Source organism: Carassius carassius, chromosome 21 (assembly GCF_963082965.1).
Source record: "Carassius carassius chromosome 21, fCarCar2.1, whole genome shotgun sequence".
Taxonomy (NCBI): domain Eukaryota; kingdom Metazoa; phylum Chordata; class Actinopteri; order Cypriniformes; family Cyprinidae; genus Carassius; species Carassius carassius.
Window position 1 is genome coordinate 17,526,386 of NC_081775.1, and position 21,970 is coordinate 17,548,355.

General features: G+C 37.0%; 1 protein-coding gene across 1 annotated transcript; it reads right to left on the minus strand.

Moving 5' to 3' along the window:
- scrt2 (scratch family zinc finger 2) lies at nucleotides 1-7,346 on the minus strand. The gene is made up of 2 exons (XM_059503532.1): nucleotides 6,801-7,346; nucleotides 1-3,724 (listed from the first exon to the last, which is right to left on the minus strand). Exons 1-2 carry the CDS (start codon nucleotides 6,937-6,939, stop codon nucleotides 2,940-2,942), a joined length of 924 nt encoding a protein of 307 aa, XP_059359515.1. The 5' UTR covers nucleotides 6,940-7,346; the 3' UTR covers nucleotides 1-2,939.
- Nucleotides 7,347-21,970: the final 14,624 nt, after the last annotated feature.

Here is a 21,970-nt window from a genome sequence, read left to right on the forward strand (position 1 = left end):
CCAGCAGGTGCATTTTTTATTTTAATAGTTGTTATTATGTTTCTGACACTGATGTCCATCAGCAATGCGTGTGAAATACCATGAAGAACCTAGCTAGGACACGTTGAGACACAGTGTGCCAATGTATTAGGTCAGGAATGGGTGGAAAAGAGGCGAAGACGAGAAGAAAAGTGGGAGGAGAAACTCATTATCTATTCCCCACAGGTTTTGGCCCATTAATGAGATTGTGCCATACTTTTTTTTTTACAATATGCAAAACGCTGACAGAGCCTTTGACTGGAGCTGCTCGACCTTCCTCAAAAGGTCAAACTCAGACTCAGTTATGCTCTCAGACTACTGTCTGTCCAGCAACACCTGTTTACCCTTTAGTGGGGTGGACACAGCCTCTTTTTACTCTGACATGAGCTGCATCATATGCTGATGCATATTGTCGTATGCGAGGTTTCTCATGATGGTGCTAAATTTAATTTTTATTATAAAATTAGCAGTTTTGTTTCTGCTTTTTCTGCTTCACAGGAGAGACAGCAAGGAGACAGCTGATTTACACTGTCGCGTTCTGATTGCACATCTCATCCTTTCATCTCCAAACATCTTTCAGATCTTTATTATGCAGGCAGCAGCACATTGGCGCCATATGCTCAGCTATTTCCATCAATGCTCCCATTAAGCCTCTATTTTGTTTCATCTCTGTCCTGAACCCAGCACTATTTTCTCCCAAACAATGAATAATCTATCCTGATTGGCCATTCTGGGGGGTCATTATTTCTGGGTCTAGGATTTGGGACTTCTATTTTACATGTCACTGAAATTCTAATAAAAGCTTATTATAGCTTATGATGGGATTTATTTGGACAGCTAAAGCCAAATACATGAAATATGTCATGCTGTGGGTTAGTCTTTTTATAATTGCATTCAAAACTATTGCTGAGACATAAGACAGTTTTATTAAGTCTGTGATAATAGTAAAAAGTCTGATAGAAAAAGGCTTATTGCTGCTGATTTTCTAATTAAAATTTATTTTAAAATGTTATTATTTTAAAAAGTACAAAAAGAACAGGAATTTAATTATCTGTCGAGTTCGATTTGCACTTTGAGGGATTCATTTATTAATTAGTGCTGTCAAAAGATTAATCACGATTAATCGCATCCAGAATAAAAGTTTTTTTGTTTATGTAATATATGTGTGTGTACATTTATTGTGCATATATAAATACAAACATATGCAGTATATATTTTGAAAATATACACTTATATGTTTATATTATAAAATTTTATGTTAAATATAAATATATATTGACATATTTTTCTTAAATGCATGTGTTTGTATTTATAAACAAATACACACAGTACACACACATATATTACATAAACAAAAAATAATTTCGGATGCGATTAATCGCGATTAATCATTTGACAGCACTAATATTAATGTATGTTTTTGTTGGTGTAAGCATGTTAAAGATTTCTCGATTACTAAATTGTTTAGCATTTGGCAATGAGATGAACTGTGATGTCACAAATGTGGGTGGAGTCACACATCACATCATGTAGACATTCTGGATGGTCTTAGCAAGAAATGGAGTTCTAGAAACGACGAAATGGAGAGAATGACCTTTGAGATATTAAGGAGTTTTTTTTGTTTATTGCCCTACATTGACTGCTAACAGGACAGCTGTGATTATACAAGTTGCTGTTCCTAAGATAAATTATTGCCCATTAAACAAAGCATCACACCTGAATTCATCTGCTTTCAAACACTGCATACCATCCCTCTCAAAAAAAAAAAAAAAAAAGAATAAAATCCCTCTACAGCTGAATCATGCATATAAAGATTTTCATTAAAGAGCAGCATCTTAAAAGGTCAACGGCAGTTCAGTATCCAATAACACAGAGAATAATCAACCAAATAAATAAATAAGTAGATAGATAGGTACATAAATAAATAAATACACATGAAATAAATAAGAAAATGAAAATAGTGCATTAATAAATACATAAATACTCAACAACAATACTGGAATGGTAGAAATGAGGTTTGTGTGATGGGTGCTATAAGAGCGTGGACAGAGCAGAGGTTAGAGGTCATACCTGCCTCTGGGTGAGGTATTCATGGAGCAGGAAGACAAGGGGCGGAGCTCCAGGCATCTGAAGCACATGCAGTCTGTTTTAGTGTGAGGAAGCTCAGCAGAGCGAGCAGAGATGTTGTTGAAAATCCCTGTCGTCTGTATTTTGAATGTTTTGAATGTTTGGAGATCATTGAAATGTTTAGTCTTGAGTGCTGTTTCCTCCGTATGTTAAACACAGAGTGATGGTTGCTCTCCTCACATAGTTACTGGATATGATTGGCAGAATAAATAAATAAACAAATAAATAATGGAACCAAGAAACTGCAGGAAACTTTGAATATAAAAATAACAATTATAAACAGAATACCAAAAGTGTAACAAAAGTTTGTACCTTTTCAGAGGTCTACAATCTTTTTTTTTTTCTTTTTTGCAAATGCTGTCGTTATTCACATTTTCATAAAATGTTCATGTTGGCAGTTGCAAAAGAATTCAAAATAAAAGAGCAGCATAAAAATACAAATTGATTTCATTTCTCAAAAAGCACAAACCTGTTGCTGTCCTTTTTTTATGTCTTTTTATGATTTACTATAAAACATCAGGAATCTAAATATTATTACTATCATTATTAATAGTATTATGTTCATATAAATTTGCATGCCAGGCCTCATAATTGTACGCGTCTATATGAGAGGGTCTTTTTTTACCAAAGAAAAAAATCCAGCATCTATTCATTATTGTCTTCTTATTATTGGATTGGTTTGGTTTTTTTCTTGGTGAAAATATTGCTTTCTAAAAAAGGGAATGTGGGGTCTGTGAAGGGATTCTGTGGGGGGGTTTTGAGAGCGTTGACTCATCTTCATCTTTTCTCTTTTGTTAAATCTCGGAGCCAGACTCGTCCTCGTCTCCGGAGCCTCTGAAGCAGGCGGACTCGTAGTGCTTGTTCAGGTAGGACTTCAGCGCGAAGGTCTTATTGCAGCGCTTGCAGCGGTAGTGTTTGAAGGACGAATGCGTCTGCATGTGCGCTCGTAGGTTGGACCGATCAGCGAAGGCTTTCCCGCAGTGGGCACAGGCGAAGGGTTTTTCTCCTGTATGTGATCTCATGTGCCCCTGAAGCAGCCAGGGCCTGCTGAAGGCTTTGCTGCACACGTGACATTTGTGCTTGAGGTCATGAGTGAGGATGTGCATGGCCAGAGCCGGCATGGACACGTAAAGCTTGTTGCAGGTGGGACACTTGCGTGCCATCTTGCTGTCAAGGCTGCGGTGGGTCTGCTTGTGTCGGCTCAGGTTGGATGAAGTGGCGTAGGTCTTTCCGCACTCATTGCAGCTGTGTCGGGGACCTCCGTTGTTCACTGCCGCCACTTCTTTCTCGTCATCGGCAACTTTACTTGCTTCCGCGACCTCTCCCTTCCTCCTTGAACGGCCGTCAGATATGAAAAACGCGTCCATGGTGTAGCCCTCGCTGAGAGATTCGCTCTCACTACTGAAGTATTCGCGGGCCGTGAGGCCAGATTGGGGGCTGTCCGGGTGCTCCAGGTCCGGTTGGCAGTACTCCCCTCCTCCGCTGCTGACTGGGGAGTACAGTGGATCTGAGCTTAGCTTCATGTCGGCCTGCTTCTCCTCTGTGTATTCAGAAGAGCTGATGTAATCCTGGATGTAGCCTGCAGCAGAGCAGAGAACATGAATAGGTTATTAACTCATTGACCTAGGGTGTAAAGCAATTTAAGACACAGATGAAGTACATTACAGACACAACGTGAAAGTCTGACACAACAAAACAGAAGTACAACAAGTGCAATGACAAATACACTGTTAAAAATAAAGGTTCTTTAATGGCAACTGTTTCCGTGGAGAGCCTTTAACATCCATAGAACATTTCCATTCCAAGAAAGGAAGACAAACAGTTCTTTTGATTATTAAAATGTTATTCACACAAAGGAAAAAATGGTTCTTTTAAGCACCAGTCACTGAGAGGATCTTTCAGGAGCCCAAAATAAAGTGGCATTGCTGCGAATGTTCCCCTTTTGGAACCTTTATTATTAAGAGTGTAAATACCTGTTTCAGTGATATAGTTTATTTGGTGGAAGCCAATTTTCTCTACAGGTCTTTTTATTTTATTTGCAAATTACATTTTTTTTTTATTCATTCATCCATTAATTTATTTTTTATTTGACATAATTTGACTTATTATTTCATCATTGCTTTTTTTTCACAATATAGGAACTCTTAGCTCACAATTGTGACTTCACATATTTCAATGTGGCTTTTGTGTCTCAGATGAGAGTTTGTATGTCATAGTATGGCTTTATATCTCACAATTGTGGTGTTAATTTCTGATTTTAAACTTGTTTATTTTTTGCTATGAGGTGCAACTGGGCTTCTATAGTATCTGATTGCTCTTTGAGGACTATTGCACAGCTCATTCATGAAAGTGTGTGCGTGTGTGTGTGTGTGTGTGTGTGTGTGTGTGTGTGTGTGTGTGTGTGTGTGTGTGTGTGTGTGTGTGTGTGTGTGTGTGTGTGTGAGATTGAGACCCAAAGGGTCTTAACATGGTTAATGGCTAATTAAGCAGGTTTACTGTGGTGGAAGCATAAGTGTCTCTCAAGGAGATAAAGAAGCCACTCTGACTCTCTTTTGCTTTGATGCGATTATCGGAGGCCTTCTTTAGAGTTTTGTGTTTATTTGTCCACTATGCACGGCATAAGCTGTTAAAAGTGGAAGTAAAGAGAGGCTGACATTATGAATGGATTTAACCCGTTTTAAGGAAATCTGGACTTTACAAAACACTTTCACTTCTCTCCAAAAGAGAACCGAAGCTCTTTCCCAGATTTCAAAACCTGGAAATTCTTCCAGACATTGAAGTATATTACAAATGTATTTCCTTATACGGGACATCTCATTACCTTTCTATCTGCTGAAGCAAATAAACTCCCTCCTAACTTCTCTATACTGATTATGGAGCCCTCTGATCATGGAGAGCGAGTCTTAATGCATCGTGAGAGTCATTCAGGAGCTGCTAAAAGGATTTCTGGCAGCCGTGGGGCTCAGACGCATTTATTGCCATTGGAATTCCACCGACACAATACACCTTCCAAGGTGCCATGTCTTCTACAAAATGTTTATAATTAAATCTGTGTGCTAAAAGGGAAACCCGAAAGGCATTTAATGCAGTGCAGTATCTGTGTAAGCTAGTTATACAGTGAGACTAAAGACAGCAGCAATAAGGATGCAGCTGGCCATGAGAAAGATCAGCAAGATCAGTAGAGAGACTGAGATGATGTTATTTGGGATATGTAACTACATTGTCCACACGTTGTCTTAGGGGTTTTTCAAAATCATATTTTCTGTCAGAACATCTGACTATAGGTATTGTTACTGTGGTATTAGCAAAGAAAGAAAGAAGCTTACACAGTTTGAATAAATAGCATAAATAATCTGAATATAACTATAATGTAGTAATACACTCAATAATTTAAAATAAGTAATTCAGTAATGCAATATTCCTAATAAGATAACAGTATCATTATTTTTATGATTATACAGCACCAAGTTTGAAATAATAGATATGAACAGAATTAACTAGATAGAATTAAATAATATGAATATAATTATAATTCAACTGATAATATAATAAACTATTCAGAATTTAGTAATATTAATAGAATCAACAATACTTGTAGAAACCATGACATTTTGATGTGACATTTTTTTAGGGTTACATTATTGTCTGACAGGAAGGTTGGAGTTGTTTGTCCTTTGTTTAAAGAGCCCTCGACCTTCAAGATGCAGCAAAAATGTCTTATGTATAATATTTAATTACAGGAACTGTATGCAAATTATTATACAGAAAGGGAAAATTATTAATATGCCTAAAATAAAGAATGAATGTGTGTTTCCGATGTTGTTATTGCCTATGAAAATACAATGCAATCAAATTTAATAACAGCATAAATGTAATTTTAATAGGAGCAGCACAGCTTTAAAAGTTCATGTAATCTTGCAATGACCCCAAATCAGATAAACAGGTGGGAAGATATCCCTCATGCTGCTGCTGCATCATGTGACAAAAGTCAGCACTGCCTCCAGCTTCTCTTTCTTTTCATCTCCCTCATTCCCCTTCTAGCCGTACAGTACATTCCTCGGATGTCTCCAGTGGCGTCAATGATGGCGGAAACCCTACCTCCTCCTCCACCACTTAGATTCATGTACCCGGAAGCAGGAGAGTGAAAAAGAGAAATAGTGAGATGAGGCTGAAAAGGAGGATGGGGGAGGAGAGTGAGAAAGAGAGAGTGCTGCTGGGAGGGGGGAGGGTTTGGACCGAAACTCAAGGGCAGTATCAGCTAAGGACAAACACATCAGCCCCACAAAGCATGGTGTTAGCGTTAGCATTAGCTGTTACACACAACAAACTGGTATCAAGCCCGCTTCATATGGCTTTATTCGTATAAGCTGATTGCGCTGCATGACCTGATTTGTGTCGGCATGAGTCAAAAAAACAGAAATAAGCAAAGTCTGGGGGGCACAATGAAGGACAGGGCTTGGGGTGAAAGGATGTAGGGTTTTACGGATTAGTTCGCGACAGAAAGGAAAGCTTTATGTAACATCTGTTGGACTCTACGCACAATGTTCGAAACACACTACAGATATTTTTTGTAAGCTAACCATTTGGGAACATCAAGCACATGAAGTGAAGCTACTGTATCTGTATTTAAAAATATATTTAGGTATCACACTCACCATTTTCGCAAAGCCGGACACCCAGGCTGGAGCGAGAGCGTGTGAAGGAATCATTGAGATGATGATGGTTAGACGCTGACACAGGAGACGAGGAGAAATCATCCAGTTTGATTTTCTTCACCAGGAATGAGCGAGGCATGGTTCACACACGGTCGCACAGACGCACCAGAAATCCTTCACATCGGCCGCAGACAGAAAAAAAAACCCTGGTGAAAATCTTCCTGAATGAAATCCAGTGTATAAAAAAAGATCCACGTCCCAAAAAAAAACAAAAAACAGTGACTACATAAAGAAAAAATGAAGAGCACGCAGGAGAAGAGAGAGATGTCTGATGGTACAATACTGTGTGTGTGCCTTCTACTGTACACACACACACACGCTTACACTGCTGAAAAAAAGAAAAAATTCACTTGTTCAGCACTGGATAGCTCCTGGCCTGCAGTGGAGGCGGCTGAGAGGAGGAAGAGAGAGAGAAAAGAGAGAGAGAGAAGAAGACAGAGAGAGGAGAGACTGAGAGACTAGCTGAGATCAGCAGTCAGGCAGGTTTTATAGAGGCAGACGGTGGGAGTGAGATCAGGTGGTACATCGCAATGGAGCTGCTCAGCATTAATCCATCAAATATCCCTCGGGACACACATCACATTACTACTGAACCCTCTGTGCATTCACACACACAGACAGACAGACCCCCCTCTGATACGCTCCCTCCCCTTACCAAGCACCCCCATTCTGTGAGAGAGAGAGAGAAAGGGAAAGCGAGAAGGAAAGGCCTGAAATGTCACAGTCTTAAAAGGAGTTGATACAACAACCAGCATACATTCTGTTCGGTTCCGTTCCGCGTCTTCTGTCCCGTCTGTCTCGCTGACAGTCACGTCAAACGCTGGCGAGCTGTACTCACTTCATTTTTCTTCTGTAAAGCTGCAGTGTCAACTACCATTTGTTTGTGTTTATGTTTATATGCTTTTGGCAGAAAGTAGTGCATTTATGTGTTTTCTGGGTTTCGAACCCATGACCTTGCCATTACAAACACAATTATTATATATTTAACTCAATGCTAGCTTTTATTTGCATATTTTTAGGTTTCATTTTAATTTGTTTTAGCCATTTTGTGTTTCTTATATATAGATTTAGTTCATTTTTGTTTTAATAAATTTAAGTTTACAGTACTTTAGCATTTCAGTTTTTTCTCAAAGCAACATTTCTCATTTTTATTTAAGTTTCCCAAGTTTAAGTATTATTATATGAAAGTTTTGTTTAAGCTTTATTTCAATGTAAAGTTTTAGTTTATAATAACAACAATGTTCTAACTTGGTGCAGATTCTTGGACAGTAGTAAATGATGATTGCTGTTATGTGGAGAAATGGTAGACTTTATGAATCAATGCAGTTTTGGAGCAGATCTCCAGTACAGTATGTTGTACACACACACACACACATATACATTATCAGTTAGCACAATGATGATAAGTGCAGGCCACAGTTACTGTGAATGGAACTTCACAGGACAGGATGATGTCGGCATCTGCCTGCATGCTGCACACTTTATGTTCTTCATGTCTTTGTGCTCACATGTAAAGCAAGTGGGAGTCTCTCACATGGCCCCCCATTCACTTAATGAAGTGTCTGAATACACCACACGCCACTCTCGCTTTCTCTCTCTCTCTCTCTCTCTCTCTCTCTCTCTCTTTCTCCCTCTGTTGTCTAAAATAATTATTAAATACACACACATATTCAATATATTTAAGATATTTTTTTTATTATATTATTCAGATCACCATAATATTAAAACATTTATTTATAATATTTTGTATATGCACATGCATTGAAATATAAATATTAAATACAATAAAATAAACAATTATTGTAACTATTTTATATTAAAAGCAGGTTAATTTTGTATGCTTGCAAGTATTATATTATTATAAAAATCACTTTCTTCATAATTATATTTATAAAAGGTTACATTATATTCATATTATTAAATCACATTAATATTAATGTTTTATATATACATATATAAATTAGGCTTGTTTATTTTGCATATATTTATGTAGATCTGCATACTTTATATATGAAAATGTATTGCAGATGTTACTTTATATATGTTACAAATATTAAATAATATAAAAATAAAGAACAGTACTCTATATGTGCTTAATTCAGATTCTATATAATATTATGACTATTGATATAATATTGGCTAATATAAATATTATGAATGGTTTGCATGTATAGAATGTTTATATGTAATTGTTAATTTCTGTATACATATTTACAAATATGTGATATTATTAATCTTACTTATTAAATTATTTATTTACATATTTATTTGCATTTATCTGCATATACATTAGATATATTTACATTTGTATAATCATCCATTTGTTGCAGTGATCTTAATAATCTGTCAAAATCACTGAAATTATCAACAAGTGAACCCCCCCATGCCCCCCCCCCCAACCTCGTTCACACAAAGAGAAAAAATCCCAATCTTTCATTTGAGCATCTGGTCAGTGCCCCAGGACAGGCGGTTCCCTGCACACCCCCACCCCAGCGCCTGCGGGCCAGAGGGCCAGATCAGGTCTGCCTGCTGCGTGATATGAAAGGCTTTGGGTTTCATCCAGTGATTATTTTTTGGGGGATTTACTCAGTATCTCCATCTATCTCATCCTCAGATGAGGCTACTTTTTCCTCTCTTTTTCTTGCACCATCACTCTCTTTGTCTCAGTCTATCCCTGTTTCTTCCTGCATCACTCTTTCTGGAATGCTTCCTGTTTCTCTGATCGCAGGTGTCTGATTCTCTTTGCCTCCATTGAGGTTTCATTTATCCGGAAGGTTATTCTTGCCCTGCTCCAAGGAGAAACACAAAACCCACGGTGGGAGATGCTCTCCTCCTCTTTCCTCTTTCTCATTACTCTCTCTGCCTCTCATGTTCATTCTTCATATCCTGCATTCTCTCAGTGTATTGTGACATGTAATTCATAAAACAGCATGGTTCCTTTAAATGTTTCTCAGTAAAAACCTGATTTTTTTCTGCTCATAATAACAACATTTTCCCCTGTTGAGCAGTAAAAGATCAGGACTTTGTGAAAACTCTTTCTTTGATATTTCATCATCTTGAGCATAAAAAGTAAAGTGCCGGCTATGTTGACCCAAAACTGGCTGTTTTTGCTTTTTGCTTTTTCACCATGATGAACCATCATGAACGTTTCATTGCTTTTAGCATCTCATTATTGACCAAATAGAGACAGTTCACATTTTACTTATTTAGCCTTTATTTTTAATTTGACATGAATGAAAATGAATATATTCTGAAATACAGAAGTGTTGGAGGAGTGTGAATTATTGTATATGAATGGGATAACAGAAATAATTTTATCTTTGTGTGAAGGAGAGGTCACTGGTGGAGAATAATTGACACCTGTGGAAGGGCTTTACCTCTCATCACATCACTTCCTCTGTCTTTCTCTCAGTCTTGGTGGATAGTAGACCCTCTCTGGGGCTGAGCGATATGAGCACAGGGGTTTTAAAGATAAAGAGAGAGAGTATAGAAGTCCAGGATATTAGAGAAAGAAAGCGTCCCTCAATCCCTCAGTCTCTAAAACAGGCTCGAGAGATGCCATTTTGGGCCAGATGACAAATGGCTCCTGTCTGCATCGCTGAGGGAGAGAAGCATGCTGGGAGACTGCTCATTTCCACATAATTACCCTCCTTCTTTCTCTCTCAAGATTCAAGTTCCCTCTTTATACCTCTCTTCTCTACATTGCCCTCTATCTCTCCTTCTGTATTCTCTGTCAGTACTGTTTCTGCTCTTAGGCTGCATCTGCTCAACAAAAGCATGCAATATTGATTTTAATTTTTCTTGTTTGTAGAGCACTTCAAGTCGGAAGCTCTTTGACAGCATCATGTCCATCATCGAACTGGTCGAAACTGACAGACCCTTGGGTTTCAGTGCAAAGCAACAGGTTTTGGTGGAATTAAAATAATAAAACGATGTACGCATCGTTCTATCATTTTGAATGGTTTCTGGTCATTATTCAGATGCTTTGGTATATATATATTATTGGTTGGAATTCTACTGATATTGAAATCATTTTAATCTATTTAGACTTTTTTTAAACAGTGTAGGGAAATGTTTAAAATAATCTTGTCAAAAGAAATTCTAAATAAATTTAAAACAATTGAAAGAATGAAAGAATAAAGACTTGCACATTTTTAGCTGTTATTTCTTAACATCAGTGAATTTTATAATGGATCAAAAATGTAATTCACAAAGTAAGCTAACAGCTACCGTTCAAATCTCCCGACATCTTGATAAACAACAAAAATGCAGCTGTTTCAGTTCTTTTTCGTGTTGGGTCTGAGATGTTACATACATAATTGATGCCGTTAGTTCCTTCTCAAAACATCTTCAGAGAATGAAGGACCCTTCAGCAATGCCTGCACTCAGCCAAATTACACTTAAGTTCCTGCTCAATATTTTAACAGGACTCTGGAGTCGGTTGGGAGGGAGTTTAATGACGGGGTGCCTTTATGTATCACAGAAGGACCAGGCAGAAGCACTTGATGGCACGTCTAATGGGCCTCTTAGTTAAATATGATCTATTAAAATCCTAAACCCTGAATAACCCATTTAAACGACACTCTAACTCTTCCCACACACTAGACGCTCCATTTCATTACATTTCCTTCCTCTTTCATAGCTGTACATTTACACAATATTTAGTTTTTCGGTGTCACCCATCGTCTCAACTTTAGCACCTAAAGGATCTCATTTTTTAAAAAGTAGTGCAGAATTTTGTATAACTTCTTTCATGCAGCTTTGAACAGTCAGAAGCACTAGATTAAGTGTCTGAGTCTGGAGATTCTTCTCTGCTCAGCCAGCCTTCAAAGAGAGCGTCATCATTACAGATCCACAATGCGGTCCAGGACAACTCTTCCAATAACTAAAACTCCCTCATGGTCTGGAAGGTTATTTAATTTTTCTCTTAAAACATCTTTCTTAACACTTTAAAAATGTCAGTGCACCTCAGCTCATAAAAGCCAAAAAGACTTGAACCCACATAATCTGTTCAAATTGACTGTTTTTATGTTTGGGGTCACCAATTTTGACATAAACTTCATTTTTGTCTCTTAATTTGTACTTTTGTAAAATTAATATACACTATCAATTAAAAATTAGGGGCCAGTAAGATTTTTCTAAACAAATTAATACTTTTATTCATGATTAAATTGATCAAAAGTGACTATTTTTTAATATGCATGTCTTATATCATTGTTTTGAGACTGTTCGGTGTCAATTAATGAATACAGTGTCAATTAATCTCTGCCCAAAATAACACTGAGATCAGACTAGGGACCTGGTCCTCTCAGTTTTGTTCTGGTGTTGATTTGCAGATTGTCAATGAGCAAATTGACTTCAGTCTTCTTGATTTTATTGGAGACTGACCCACTGAGATCTATACACCTGCTACCCAAAGCACACAATCTCTCTCTCTCTCACACACACACACACACACACTTAAAGAGCTAAATAGAGGGAAGAGAGAGTGAAAGATGGTGTAAGCGTCCAGAAAAGAGTGGTGCTGTTATCTAGTAAATCGGTCTGAATTGAAGCATCCTGCAGAATATGTGATGAGTGTGTGTTGTGTTTGAGTGTGTGATGGGGGTAGGGTGGATAAGGAGGGGGACTCTTTGTTCCCACATCCATCTGCTGGAACCTAACAAAGGGTAGTAAAGGAGGAAGAAAGAGAGGGAGATGGGTTTAGAGAATGAGAAACACCACGCAGATTGCCTGATGTTGAATGCTTGTGTGTAAATGAAAACAATTCAATCCAGTGCTAAAGGGATGGCAATGTGAAAAACCTCAACTGTCTGCTATATTGTTGTTGTAGCTATAAATAATCTTGAGTATTAATTAACACTTGTAAAATAAGAGAGACATGTATTGTCTTTGAAGCTCTTTGTGCCTCACTACGGTAAATATAAATGAGTCCATTAGCTGCTTTGAGGAATTTTATGAATGTTCCTTTAGTCATTTTATGGGTTATAACAGGTGCCTTTATGCTTTTTTCATCAGCATTCTCACCAAATTCTGACATGTGTGACTGAGGCTCAAATGAACCTGATTATGACCCTGGAAACATCACTGATTTGGCCAGGCATAAGATTAATTACCACACTACCCAGGAGCACATTCATGTGCTTTATTAGTCATATTTCCATGTTCTATGTGAAGTCATTGACAGAGGAGGAAAAACATCCTATATTGTGCCGTTATTTCAGATTTGTCAAAAAAAGTATTCAAAAGCTTTCCAGAGTGCATGGAGAAAGAAAGGTCAGCGCCTCATTTCTGATCTAAACCGTTTCAAAACCTCTCTTTTCAATCCCTCCGCCACTTTTTTTCTCTCCTTCTCTCTGCCTCTGAAACATTAAGGTCAACCTTTGTAAATGTTTTCATATCTGAGATTTCTTTGTATAAGGAGGTATTTTAGGCTTTAGGCAGTTACATTAAAGCTGCAGTATGTAATTGCGAAAAGTAGACCAATTGCTGAAAACCAGCTGGCCCATAACCTTAATCCAGAATGAATAGCCTTGTACAGGTTTGTGTGTGTGTGTGTGTGTGTGTGTGTGTTTCTATATACATACATACATACAGATGAAAATACCAGCAAAATTAAGTTTGAATGACATTTATGTTTTGTTATTTTGACCTTGGAAGCACTGTAAATATCACATAGCACAATGACATAATTACTACATCAGACAGATCTCTCTCTCTCTCTTTCTCTTTCTCTCTCTCTCTCTTTCTCTTTCTCTCTCTCTCTCTCTCTCTCTCTCTCACACACACATATAATCTTAGGTCAAGCTTAGCGTATTCTGCCTAGTTTTCCTCCTTATCTAGTTAAGGTCACTCTGTTTCATTCTCTGAAATAAAAATGGAAATGTAGCTTTATAAATATGTATGAGCATGATTGCCTTCCAGCACTCAGAGTAAAAATATTTAGCATCTTTAATCATGTTTATTCAAAGGTTCATCTTTCTTCACAACTTGGATTGTTTTTCAGCGCATAAGCTGAAATGTCGGCTGTTTGGGCTCAGGGTGACCTTGCGGAGTACGACAGCTGTTGTCAGATCTGACTGTGTTGCACAACTCTGCTGGACTTGTGCAACATGTGAAAGCTGCAGCCAGCGCAGCAGAAACATGACGGATGCTAAGTTTAGACTCACAGTGAGGACAAGCCCATGGGGGAGCGTGATGTGCTGTCAGCCTTCAGCTCCAGGTGAGGAGTTCGCGTGTTATGGCATGACAAAAGAGCAGTGAGGTAGAATAAACAGCAGTGGATCAGTGAGATCGAGCCGGGAGGCAAATAATGGCCTGAATGTGAAAATCTCTCAATTGTCAGTGTCCTGAAATGCATTCATTCTGTTCTTTTTCTTTATTGACCTTGCGATATAAAATTTGGTAAGGAAAGTCAGAAATTATTAAAGAGATAGTTCAGCCAAAATTGAAAATTCTGTCATTATTTTACTCACACTCAAGTTGTTCCAAACTTGCATGAATTTCTTTCTTCTGCTGAAAAATGATACTAACTAATCATAACAATACAACTATGCATGAACTAAATTATCATTATGTTTTACATAAACTTAAATATCTTGTTCACCTTTAATTGAAATTGGGTGATATTACTAAAATGTATATTTTATCAAACACTTGCAGGTTTTTGTAGGCATAGATCATCATGATTCATTAGTGATTAATACAATTCAAACTTCAATTAAATCTTCAATTCTGCACCTATTTAATTTATAAACTCTCAAAATCCATAATATAACTCTTAATTTATAAAGAGTTCAGGCAATTAGAGATCGTGATCTTTAATATGATTTTGTGATACTTTGTGACTTTGAACAGGATATTGTTAAGTCATTCATTCATTTGTTCATTTGTTGCTTGATTGATTGGGAGCTTATGCTTTCTTCAAGATAAATTTGAACAGCACATCTAGATTTATTTATTATTTATGATTTATTATTTTATTAAATTACACCCTTCACCTTTAATGAAGTGAAATAAACTTTTCTATGCCAGCCTGGCATGTAGTTTCTTGTTATGGTTCAGGGGTCCGGGCTTTCATGGCAGCTTGTTGATTTTGTGCAAATTACCTTGTGCTTTGAGAGAGAGTGGAGTGAGAGAGAAAGAGTGATGAACATCATAAAGCTCAATGACAGCAGAAGTGACTTGTGAAAGGTGAGGATCTCTCTGAAGGTCACCATGGTGATGAGCTCATAGTGTTTGGCTGGCTCTGGTCCAAATGGACACTCTCTCCATCCTTTCATTATGTGAAAGCTGCTAGTGTCCTTTCCAGACGTGGGTAAAAATCATAAATCAGCAGGATGAGACGGAAGGAGAAAAAGATTGGAGGAAGAAAGAAGAATGTTGGGAAATAAACGGAGGAAGACAGAGACATATATATGTAGGATTGAAAGCGTAGTCAGAGAAGTTAACGTTTTTTTTTAATGCTAGTGATGATCTTGTGAATGTGGGAGTCTTAGGGGTTATTTGAGGTTCAGTTGGCTGAACTTTTTAAGTCTTCTCCTGTCATTCTCCATGTATTTGGCTGTTTATTTGTCCTGTAAAAGTGCATTAGCTGTATTAAAACCACAGTGCATAATAATGGAATCCTTCACCGGCATAACAGAGAGATAACTGGTTCTGTGTAATGTGGTGTTGACTTGTGCTTCATTACCTGTTACACTATCAAAATATTAAGAAGGTAATAAACATCAGTTCCATCAAACCATTAAGTTTCCATATCATTATGAGTTTGACAAACATCAGCAACAAAAACAGAGTTAAAGTTAGATCATTTACATTTTATTTCACTGTACTTTTTTATATTCACATCATCTGCCCTTTTGAATGAAGTCTCTTATGCTGACAGAGGCAACATTTATTTGTCTTCAGTGTCACATGATCCACCAGAAATTATTCTAATATGCTGATTTGCTCAATGAAAGCTTGAAAACAGTTGTTTTTGTGGAAACTAATACTTTTACTGTTTTTATAACATTATACATATCTTTATTATACCTTTGATCATTTGAAAACATCTTTGGTGAATAAAATCATTTTTTTTTTTAGTTTTTTTTACAAATATTACTGAAACCCACACATAACAGCACAAACAGAACTGGAAGGAACTAAGAAGTTTGCAAACGTTTTGTCATATTAGTTGGTTTGTTTCACTTCAGAACTGCATAATTTGGCTAGATATTATCGGAATATAAAAATATGGATACAAAAATAACTTTAAGGTGACACGCTCATGTAACTTTCAAAAGCTATGCTGTTTTATAGTGAATGTCTGTCAATGTCTGTACAAACTGTTAAAGAAATGCTTCCCTAAATGAAAGCACATAAACATCAAGATTGAATATAGTCAAATGAATGAGAAATTATCAAGATTTTTGTATTACCCAGATATGTATTTTTTGATAAATGTTGTATTACCTCTAGAATGCCCTCATAACACTTTTCCATGAGATTGTGGCTAAATGCAGCTAAAGTGACTGAAGTTCAGTTGCATTAATGTGCCATGCTCATGCTAATACACTTCACACGCTATTTTCTAGATGTGCCTGTCGTCAAGGTCATCCGCACACACTAATACAGTTTTAATTAGTATTCAGGCAGCCATGAGGGGTTTTTCTTAATTCTAATCCTCCTTAGTGACAAATAAAGCTACTGATGAAGAATATATCAGGTGAACTGACAAAACTGCAAGCAATATTTATCTCTTCTATCTTTTTGAAATCTCCATTTTCTACAATGAATGATCTTAAAAACCCTCAGAAAAGTCTGTTGAGGGTCTCCTCAAACAATGCACGTCAAACAAAGATTTAATGACCTCAAAAATGTACTGACTGCAACAGACCTTTTCAACCATACTGTAAGTGAGCAATAATAAAGTCACTGCAAAAGACTAACAGCCTCTGACTTCCTCACTGTGTTTCACATCCTAAACAGTCCCCATATGTCCCAACACACACACTCAGCAACTAAAGGTTCCCAGGGGCCTTAGTTGACCCTTGCTGAACCTCTCTGGTACAATAAAGGGGAGGAAACATTTACATCTGCCAGACAGTGTGAATGACACAGAGCACAGTTTATTAAAATGCAATGTTCACACATGGTGATGCTTGCACAGCTAAGCAAAGAAAACCAGACAGCTGATTCGGATGCAGAGGAAGATACAGAAAGGCGTTATGCCAAAAAATGCCAGTGTTTCATAATGATGGATTTTGTAACATATCTTAAATAATTGGATGGCAGGGAAAGTATTGTTTTGCATCATTACAATTACTTCTCCTCTGACAGGAACAGAAAATGACACTTAAACTTGCTGTTCATTGGAGGTCTGAAATTACAATCAATCAAACTCTGCATTAGTTTGGTGCATATTCATCTCTCACCTGGTATACTACAGTTTAGTTATATTAAAGTGCACCTATCATGTGTAATGAAAGGTTCATCATGTGGTTTTGGATGTATGCAAGGTCAAAAACACTTTTATTGTCTTATTATATGCATTTATTTTTACCTTACTTTCTCAACGACTGCCAAACGATTTGCCCAATGATTTATATTTCCAAACCCCTCTATAAAAAAATAAACAAGAAATTTATATGAAATATTATTAGTAACTGCACTTATGATTAAATTATCTTTATTTTGAATACCCCCACACGCCACCCCCAGCGAAAATCTGCTCCCGGTGCCACTGTCTGTAGAATTTTAGTCGCACTGGTGCCACTGCTGTCAAATGATAGTCTAGATAATATATATATAATTATTATTATTATAATTTTTTATAACTGTATCATTTTTGTACACTACATTCTGGCACTGAGTTGGATCACCACTTGGTATATAATGTGAAATCTAAATCCTGAAGCAAAACATTAAACTAAATAGCGAACTACCACTATTTATTCACGCTTTACACTGAATTATTACTAATTCAACAATACCAAAACCCATCAAGATCACTTTTTTGCTTATGGGTCTTCAAAAGAGTGGCATAGAAAGCTTTCTCGTTGTCTTCCCACCTTTGCATCCGATGTTCTCTCATTCTGGAGAACACCAGCGTGTCACTTTTCTGTTCACAGGTAGCGTGTTCAGTGAGTTGAGTCTCAGCTGATGGGCTAGGAGACTTAAGGGCATGTTGATGTTGTTGAAGTTTGGTCCAGAGCAGATGGAACTCGCAGCAGTGATTTTAAAGAGCCCTCTGCAGCTCTCACGTGACCTAAAAGAAGGAAACCAGGTGGCTATGCGCTCTTGGACCAGCTGGAAGAGTGAAAGACCATCTGACAGTCAGCCAGAGAATCATACTCTCTCATCAGCAAACACTTTGCATGTCAATACCACAGTAGCACAAAGGGACAGAGAGAGAGAGACAGAAAGACATAGATCCAAGAAATTGAGCTAATTATCCTGGTACTCGGCTATTTCTACCCCATTTTTCACAGCTGAACAATTGGGCCCTTAAGTGGATAAACCAGCACAGAAAGTGGTTTTTGAGCATCTTCAGCTCGTAAAGTGACTCACAGTGAGTGTTTGAACAGTGTGAATCAACAGTTTTCCTTTATACACACACATCCGAGAAAAAAAAAAAAAAATTAATAAAACTTGATTTTACTGACTCTCTCTCTCTCTCTCTCTCTCTCTCTCTCTCTCTATATATATATATATATATATATATATATATATATATATATATATTATTATTCTGTGTATTGTCCGAATTTGAACGGTCTCACAGACAGACCCGTATGATCCTCAGATGTTTATTTGTGGAAATCAGGATGCTGATTACAGTGAGAAGGAGGCATCTTGCATGATCTCCTGACCTCTGACCCTTAGGCTTGCATAGGAGATAATTTAGGCTTTTTACGCCCCGTTAGGATCAGTCAAGCATTCGTGAGTGCCCAAGAATCAGGGTCAGCAGCTGACACCACTCTCTCCTTTGCTCTCCATGCCTCTCTCTTTGTCTCTTGAATCCCTCAGGACAAGTGTTGTACTGCTCATTTTTGGTTTGTTTCTCTTCATTAGTTAACCATTTCTGGCAGTCTCATCACCTGTCAGGACTCTGGCATACAGTAGCAGGAGATCTGACTGTATAACCTAGCCGAAGGTCAGGTTTTGGTCGATTTCTCATACAGGTTGCATGTGTAATTTTGGGTTGATTTACATTGTTGGATTTTGTATTTCTTCTCTGTGAGGATGTTGAATCAAATATTGTCACTGGCACAAATGCTACAGCACCCATTTTGGCTTTTGAAAGCTTGACTAAATTAGTCAAAATGGTCAAATAACTGCAAAAAATATATTTATTATTTATAATATTCCTACTTTTTTGCAGTAATAAGCAAAATGATACAAGATATAGTATTTTTTATGGAAAATGCATCGTCAAAATTAGGAAGCAATCTCTGCCAAAGGTAAGAAAAATAATCTAGTTTTCCCTTTGAATTTATTATCATTTTTTAATTATTTTTTTAACCTCATTGGCAGGTATTTTTCTAACTTAATTTTGATATATTTTCAGAACACAAAACGTAATATTTTAAGTTATTTTGCTTCTCATTTGGTAAATGAATCTTGATTTAAGAATGTTTAGTTATTCGTGCTGAAAAAACAAGACAAAAATCACATTATTTAATTTTTTTTGCAGTGATCATGTAAGAGGCAAGATGGGTTAGAGGCTGTGATTAGTGCTTTGTGTATTTCTTTTTATTGATAGCAGTCGGTTGGCTCAGAAAAGGATGTGGGTGGTGGACGTCTAAGGATACAAAATCTAGACTGCTAGCTTAAGAGATGCCAGACTGATTCCAAAATGTGCAACTCAAGAGCTGGGGATTTATTCAGATCACAATCACAATTTGTTCCCTTGAGCAAGACATTGAATCCAAGGTTATTACGTATCTGCAAGTTGCTCGGGATGTAACTCAATAAAAGTTTCCACTAAATAGCAAGTATTTGGTAGTAACGAATAAAAAAAAGTGTTTGCAAAGACCTAAGGCTTCTCTCTTCCTAAAAAAAAAACAAAAAAAAAACAAAAAACAAAACTGTAGTAAAAAGATTTATTACTCAAAGCTTTTCAACGCTATGAATCTTGAAGCCATCTGGTGGTCAAATTATGAAATAGCACCTAACAAACCGATGTGTCCTATTACAATTGCTTCACATTTAATTCTGCAACTGATTCTATATTTCAGTTTTTTTTTTTTTTATAAGTTAACGCATGGCATTATTTTAGAAATAAAATTCACTGTCAAAGTTATTAATTTGTGTCTATTTTAACCATGCCCCAGTCCTTGCTTCAGTTGTTATTTCATATTCAAATGAAAAATGAGCTTCATAAATAAATTCATACAAAAATTCATAGATCACATGTTTTTGTCAAAAGTGAATGAATCTCTGATACAATGTTTTAAGTATGATTTGGTTGCTGCAGAGGTTTGATGTGAAATGTTTACACCACAAACGTTTGGCTTGGTTTATTTATTTATTCATTCATTTTTAAATATAATTTTTGGAGCTGCTGTCAGTAACACCCTCCTCACTCTGAAACCTCACGCTATCTGCAAAAGAGCATTACCATAAAAATAAAATATACAGCAAATGAGCGCCATCTAGTGATGACATAGATGTCATGACGGTTGACGTTCTGTTGACACAAAAATGTGTCTCTCACTTTATAAAAAAAAAAACAAATATCATGTGTACAGTAGTGCATTTACAGTAGTCTACGGGACAAGAAACTGCATTATAATAAATGTTAAAAAAGGTTTTGAAAGTATAGCATGAAGACTTACAAGTTAAATGAGATTAAAAAAATGCTTAACTAGTTTTATCGAAAACTCCTGCTGTGGTCATGCAAAGCCATTAAACCATGAAGCTTTCACATAATAGGAACAGAAAGGGACTGTTTACAGAGAGAACAATACACCCACATGAATCTAGACTTCTATTGTGAACACTGATTGAGAGAAGAGCCAAAATTATTATCTGTGGTAATTGACAAAACACCACAGAATCTGAATAGTGCTTTACTCGTTAGAGAACATTCATTCAACAGAAAACATTAATTTAATCAGAACTGCCTTAATTCTACGTGGCATTGATTCAACAAAGTGCTGAAAGCATTCTTTAGAAATGTTGGCCCATATTGATAGGATAGCATCTTGCAGTTGATGGAGATTTGTGGGATGCACATCCAGGGCACGAAGCTCCTGTTACACCACATCACAAAGATGCTCTATTGGGTTGAGATCTGGTGACTGTGGGGGCCATTTTAGTACAGTGAACTCATTGTCATGTTCAAGAAACCAATTTGAAATGATTCGAGCTTTGTGACATGGTGCATTATCCTGCTGGAAGTAGCCATCAGAGGATGGGTACATGGTGGTCAAAAATGGATGGACATGGTCAGAAACAATGCTAAGGTAGGCTGTGGCATTTAAACAATGCCCAATTGGCACTAAGGGGCCTAAAGTGTGCCAAGAAAACATCCCCCACACCATAACACCACCACCACCAGCCTGCACAGTGGTATCAAGGTATATTTTGAAGTAAATAAGGAATAATTTGAAGGCAAATGTATGTTTTTCCCTTTTCACACCATTCTTTGTAAACCCTAGAAAATTGTTGTGCATGAAAATCCCAGTAACTGAGCAGATTGTGAAATACTCAGACCGGCCCGTCTGGCACCAACAACCACGCCACGCTCAAAATTGCTTAAATCACCTTTCTTTCCCATTCTGACATTCAGTTTGGAGTTCAGGAGATTGTCTTGACCAGGACCACACCCCTAAATGCATTGAAGCAACTGCCATGTGATTGGTTGATTAGATAATTGCATTAATGAGAAATTGAACAGGTGTTCCTAATAATCCTTTAGGTGAGTGTATTTAAAATATGTTTGTATTAAATATAATTTTCTATAATATAAAATATAATAATTTAGAAATGTATATACACTACATGTAAATATTTTCAAAATATATACTGTGTGTATGTGTGTGTGTGTGTGTGTGTGTGTGTGTGTGTGTGTGTGTATGTGTGTGTGTGTGTGTGTGTGTGTGTGTGTGCGTGTGTGTGTT